The 5,524-nt window shown below is 46.5% G+C and overlaps 1 protein-coding gene across 1 annotated transcript; it reads left to right on the top strand.

Annotated features, from left to right (window-relative positions):
- Positions 1–1,517: 1,517 nt before the first annotated feature.
- Positions 1,518–4,719, top strand: LOC123409012 (kinesin-like protein KIN-1). The gene is made up of 13 exons (XM_045102015.1): positions 1,518–1,846; positions 2,011–2,128; positions 2,510–2,612; positions 2,750–2,793; positions 2,999–3,028; positions 3,129–3,251; positions 3,328–3,353; positions 3,454–3,535; positions 3,663–3,704; positions 3,814–3,847; positions 3,927–4,002; positions 4,260–4,324; positions 4,661–4,719. Exons 2-13 carry the CDS (start codon positions 2,012–2,014, stop codon positions 4,717–4,719), a joined length of 801 nt encoding a protein of 266 aa, XP_044957950.1. The 5' UTR covers positions 1,518–1,846; position 2,011.
- Positions 4,720–5,524: the final 805 nt, after the last annotated feature.

Genomic DNA, 5,524 nt, shown 5'->3' with positions numbered 1-5,524 from the left:
GAGTACTCACCGTTGCTTTGCTTCCCCTTTGCCCCCTTGATCCATTGCTGTGACTAGATGATGGAGCCCAGGAGATGGAGTTTCCCGCCGACGACGATTGCCATCTCGATGGTGACTTCTTCGTGGAGGCCACTGAAGACCAGGAGTAGTTAGAAGGTTCCCAGGCAGGAGGCCTCGCCTCGTTCGATCGTTGTATCTTTTGTGCTAGCCTTCTCTAAGGCACCCCATGTTTTATGCATGTACTCGGATATTGTTGCTTCCGCTGGCTCGTGTGTTTATCGAGCTTCTGTATTCTAGCCCTCGAGGCCATTGGCTTGTAATATGAAGCTTGTATGTTTTGTTTGTGTCTAGAGTTGTGTTGTGATATCTTCTCGTGAGTCCTTGAGTTTGATCGTACGCATTTGCGTGTATGATTAGCGTACGATTAAATCGAGGGCGTCACAACTGCATGCACTGGGAGTGGAAGAACTGCCGTTTTGCTTGACAAGGACAGTATAAGGGTCATGTTAGGGCTTGCACTGTCATACTAGAGGTCGTGGCGTCTGAAGATCTATGGATCTGGCACTCTTTCTTTGGCATGGCCGGATCACACAATGATATCAACGTGCTTCAACGCTCGTCGGTGTTTGCTAGGCTTGCCGAAGGCAACAACCCACCGGTGAACTTTACTATCAATGACCACAACTACGACAAATGATGCTACCTGGGTGACGGTATCTATCCTCAGTGGACCACTATTGTCAAGGCAATATCCAACCCTGTCGGAGAGAAGAGGAAAAGATTTGCCCAAGAGCAAGAGAGTGCTAGGAAGGATGTCGAGCGTCCTTTGGTGTTTTGCAATCTCGATGGGGCATCATTCGGTATCCTGCTAATACCTGGAGCACGGAGAAACTATGAAAGGTGATGACTACTTGTGTGATCATGCATAATATGATCGTAGAAGACGAGCGCCCGGAACGTATGTACGATCAAGGGTTTCAGTTTTAGGATGAGAATGTTGTGCCTGAGCATGGAGGAGCGGCAACGTTTGAACAGTTCATCCAGTTTCATCAAGACATGTGTGATTGGAAAACTCACGTGCAACTGCAAAATGATTTGATTGAGCATATGTGGGCTCATGTTGGCAACCAATAGATTTATCTTCTTTTATTCGTTTGCAAAACTACGTGAGAACTATGTTATTTTTATTCGGCTTGTAATAACTATGTTATTTTATTCGGTCCAAATTATGTTATTTGATTCAAACTATGCAAATTCATGTAAAATAGAGCGATCAGCCGGCCACGCCGGCACATATGGGTTGAACGCGCTGTCGACCCATATCTAAAACAGGACGGACGCCGGACGGGCGGCCGACCCAAACGGACAAAAAAAAAAAGAAATCGTCGTCTGTTTGGATCGCTCCATTGAAATTGTTCTAAATATATTTTTTACGAGTCCGGGTCTTGCTCTGTTTGCGTGGGTGCCGGTCCCCAAAACCGTTTTTCCTCGAACCGAATTTTGGTCGGCGGGTTTTTGCTAGGGATGCTCTTAGGCTTTACACTGGATACAGCAGCGCACGCGCGCCGGCGACGCACACGCCTCCTCTGAACGCACCCCTCCTGCTCAGGCTGCCGCACGTTGCACACACATGTCCTGGATTGCGCCGCCTCCCTCTCCCTCGCCTCTGCATCTCGCCGCCGCAGGCGTTTCATCTCGCCGCCCGGCCCTAAACCTCTAAACCCTACCACCGCGTGCCCTACAGCTGCCCCCGTCGCCGCCACTGCCATTCCGGTTCTTCTTCGTCGGGACTCCTCGTTCCTGCCGTGTCCACCCCGCCCGCAACCGTTGGCCGTTGGGACTTGAGGTATGAGCTTCTCAAACCCCACCAGTCTCCACCATTTCTGGGTGTGCGGATGCGCACCCCGCGCACCATCTTGACCCGCCGCTGAATTTCGAAACCCTGAGCGGTAAGCCGCTATGTTACTTGAATTTTTCTACTACCCAAATTGACACCTATCTGAATGCCAGGATGTCCAACTCCAACGTCACAGTGTGTGTGCGATTCAGGCCGCTGAGCCACAAAGAGAGGAAGGCCAATGACAAGGTCTGCTTCAAGAAATTGGACTCCGAGTCCTTTGTTTTCAAGGTTTGGACACTCTTCTGCATTTAGCTCTGTGATGTGAGGCACACAGATGAATGTTCATGTGCAGTTTCTTGCAGGATGCACAGTTGTACTTTGATCCAGATCACTGAAATTGTTCAAACTATTGCATGCCTGCAGCCTTATGTTTAATGATATTAGCCTGTTCGATATCCCCTGCACAACCACATAGTACTTAAGAAACTAGTAGCTGGAATGAAAGTACGAAACCAGTAGCTAATAAAGTGAAGAACACTGCCTTATCTGTTTTTCCTTTTGTTAAGATTGTTAACGAAAAATCCCTGTGATCTTGTTGGTACGGTTTTTGTGCTTCCTCGTGGTTGATTAGTGTGTTTTCCCTGACGTGTTGCACAATACTTGGGTTAGGATGAGCGGGACGAAGATGTCATATTCAGCTTTGACAAGGTGTTCTATGATGACGCGGAACAGTCTGATGTGTACAATTTCCTTGCAGTGCCCATTGTTGCAGGTTTTCATTCTTTTTGTTTCTTTCAAAATTTATGCATAATATAGTCAGAGTTTTTTTTTTGTTTATTGTAGTTTTGTCATGACTGGACACTTCAGTAGCCACCATAGTACTAATTAAGTAACTAATATTTCGAACAGATGCTGTCAATGGAATAAATGGGACCATAATTTCTTATGGTCAGGTATGTGTTCCTGCAAACACCATGTATCCTCATTTACTAGCTTTACACAAATGTTTGGGAAAACTTATGCATAGATAAACCCCCATTGTGTGTTAAAGCAAGGCTTGGCCTACCTACAGTCTCAACACTAGCGGTGCATCTATGAAATGAGATACTTCGCCTGTAAACAATGCTAACTTTTTATTTGAACTTTGCATTTGTACAGACTGGAGCTGGAAAAACATATAGCATGGAGGTAAAGTGAGCATCCTTGGGCTTAAATTTATGGGATGATCACTGAATGCGCCACTTCAGCTTTGGCCTAACGTGTTTGTTTAATTTGGATGTTGAAACAGGGGCCAAGCATCTTGCACTGCAATGAGCTGAAAACTGGACTGGTTCAGCGTGTTGTAAATGATCTTTTTGAATGTTTAAGAACATCAGCAGATATTACTACATGGACTGTGAAATTATCAATGGTAAAATACCATTTTCATGCGCTGATTGTGAATTCACGTTGATAGTCTTTACTTACGCTATTCTACGATTTCTCAGGTGGAGATATATTTGGAAAAAGTAAGGTCAGAATATGCTTGATGTTTGTGTATGGATCCTGTGTAGAGTTTCTTTTATGAAATGCTGCTATGAGGTCAATCTGAGTTTTTTCTCCTCATATCTCAGGGACCTTCTTGACTTGTCCAAGGACAACCTACAAATCAAGGAGAGTAAAAGCCAAGGGATTTTTATTTATGGAGCAACAGAGGTCAGGCAGAAATGCATCTCTACTTCCAGTTTCATTTCCCTTCTGTACATGTGAGAAAAGAAGTGTTCAGCATCTGCCCTTTGAGGGCTTCTTTTCATGTCCGGTAACCGTGAAACTATAACTGCAGATATCGATTATGAATAGTTCAGATGCCTTGGAGCGCCTTTCTGTAAGTTTTGGTGGGGTTTCGTTGTTTCTCTTTTGATCCCAAGTTGATTTTTTCTTGGAACGCCTTTCTGTTAGTCCAGCTTATTTCTGTTTACTGGTCTAAATTACAGGAAGGAATTGCCAACAGAGCTGTTGGAGAAACACGTATCCTCTATCTACCATTTATGAACAGTTGAAAAACATTTCAATGTTGTAAATTTTGTCGTCCTAAATGAATATGTAGAAATGAACCTGGCCAGCAGTAGAAGTCACTGCGTATACATTTTGTCCGTGCAGCATGGATCCACTGCAGATGATAAGTATGCTCGTATAACAAACATCAATAGTTGAATAGCTGTTTCCCTTTTAAGTTGATGTAATTGTATATAACCATAACCATACATAACCTTTTTTTATGCAATTCATGCTAACTCAACAGGTTGCCTTGTGCTCCTCCATGTTAGTATAGTAGGCATCAATTTCTGCGTTAATGCAGTTCCTCTTCTTTGTGCTATAGACTGTTATATCTTTCTGGATTATATGTGGGGCAGCTAGTAACTTTCTTTAAATCTTACAGGGTAAGGGCCGGGAAGATTGTTCTTGTTGACCTGGCTGGTTCAGAGAAAAATCCTTCAATTTCAAGCTGGAACATGGGGGCAAACCACGAGAGGTTCGGCATTCGCCCCGGGGTGTTTACCACTATCGGGATGTTCATCTCTTCGCTCCTAATGTCATGCATGTATGCAAAATTTTCCTACATAAAGGAATACGATGCTCTGTATCAAACAATACGAGCGAGTCGAGTTAACGAAGTGTACCCATCACGGTAGCGAGGCTGGTCTTGAGCTTGACCCATATCAATGTTGTTGGCTGACCACGAACATAAGCACGCTTAGTGTTGAAGTTGCGGTTACGGTTGTTGCCACGGCGATTGCGGGAAGTGCCGGCTGATTCGGATTACGCTTGCGTCTCTAGCAGTGACCTGGATGGCCACACTTGAAGCACGGCCGTCCTCGGGCGGGAAGGAGGAACTTTGAGGCGGTGGAGTGGAAGCCTTGGCTGCCTAGGTGGTGGAGGAGGCGGCGAGGTGCGGCATAGGATGGCCTCGGAGTAGGAGCAGTGCATGGTACATGTTGTTGGGAATCCGAGATCTTCCGCACGTGCGAGATGAGCCGAAGATGAGCCCATGTCACGGTTGCGCTTGCTTGCTATCTTTGTATTCCTGCAAACCAGTCTCAACTGAATAGCCTTGTTCACGAGGGTGGCGAAATCAGCATAGTCTGAGCGAGGAGTGTCGACGATATCGGGGTGGAGGCCTTCACGGAACTTCTCCGCTGCGTGCATCGATCGCAATGTCTTCTTGACATAGCGAGATAATTCGAAATTCCGATAAGCATCCACAGTCTTGTTGCCCTGGACCAAGTTGCGGAACTCACGCTTCTTCCGGTCCATGATTCCCGAGGAATGTATCGAGCACGGAAAGCAGCCTTGAACTCTGCCCAAGTGATGATAGTTCCATCGGGTGGGAGCGCTGTGGCTGTCCCACCATTGAGCAGCGGACCCTTGAGAAAGTAGGCGGCAAAGTTGGCATAGCTGCCGAGGCACATTGGAGACTCAGCTCATAGGAAATGTCACGGAGCGATCATCGGCATCAAGAGGCTGAGTTGAGCTGCGGTAGATCGCGAGGTTGAGGGCGAAGTCTTGCGGTGTCACGCCTTGTGGTTGGTTCATGTTCGGCCTTTGGAAGCGATCCATCGGCCCTTGCATAAAGCGGCGTTCGAGCTCAAGCTGTTGGATCATCCCGCCATATACTCGGCGAGGCGGGGTGGTGCATCGTTGGTA

The sequence above is a fragment of the Hordeum vulgare genome, chromosome 7H (genome assembly GCF_904849725.1).
Source record: "Hordeum vulgare subsp. vulgare chromosome 7H, MorexV3_pseudomolecules_assembly, whole genome shotgun sequence".
NCBI classification, from domain to species: Eukaryota; Viridiplantae; Streptophyta; class Magnoliopsida; order Poales; family Poaceae; genus Hordeum; species Hordeum vulgare.
Note: the sequence above shows the minus strand (reverse complement) of the source record. Positions and strands in the feature narration are given on the sequence as shown.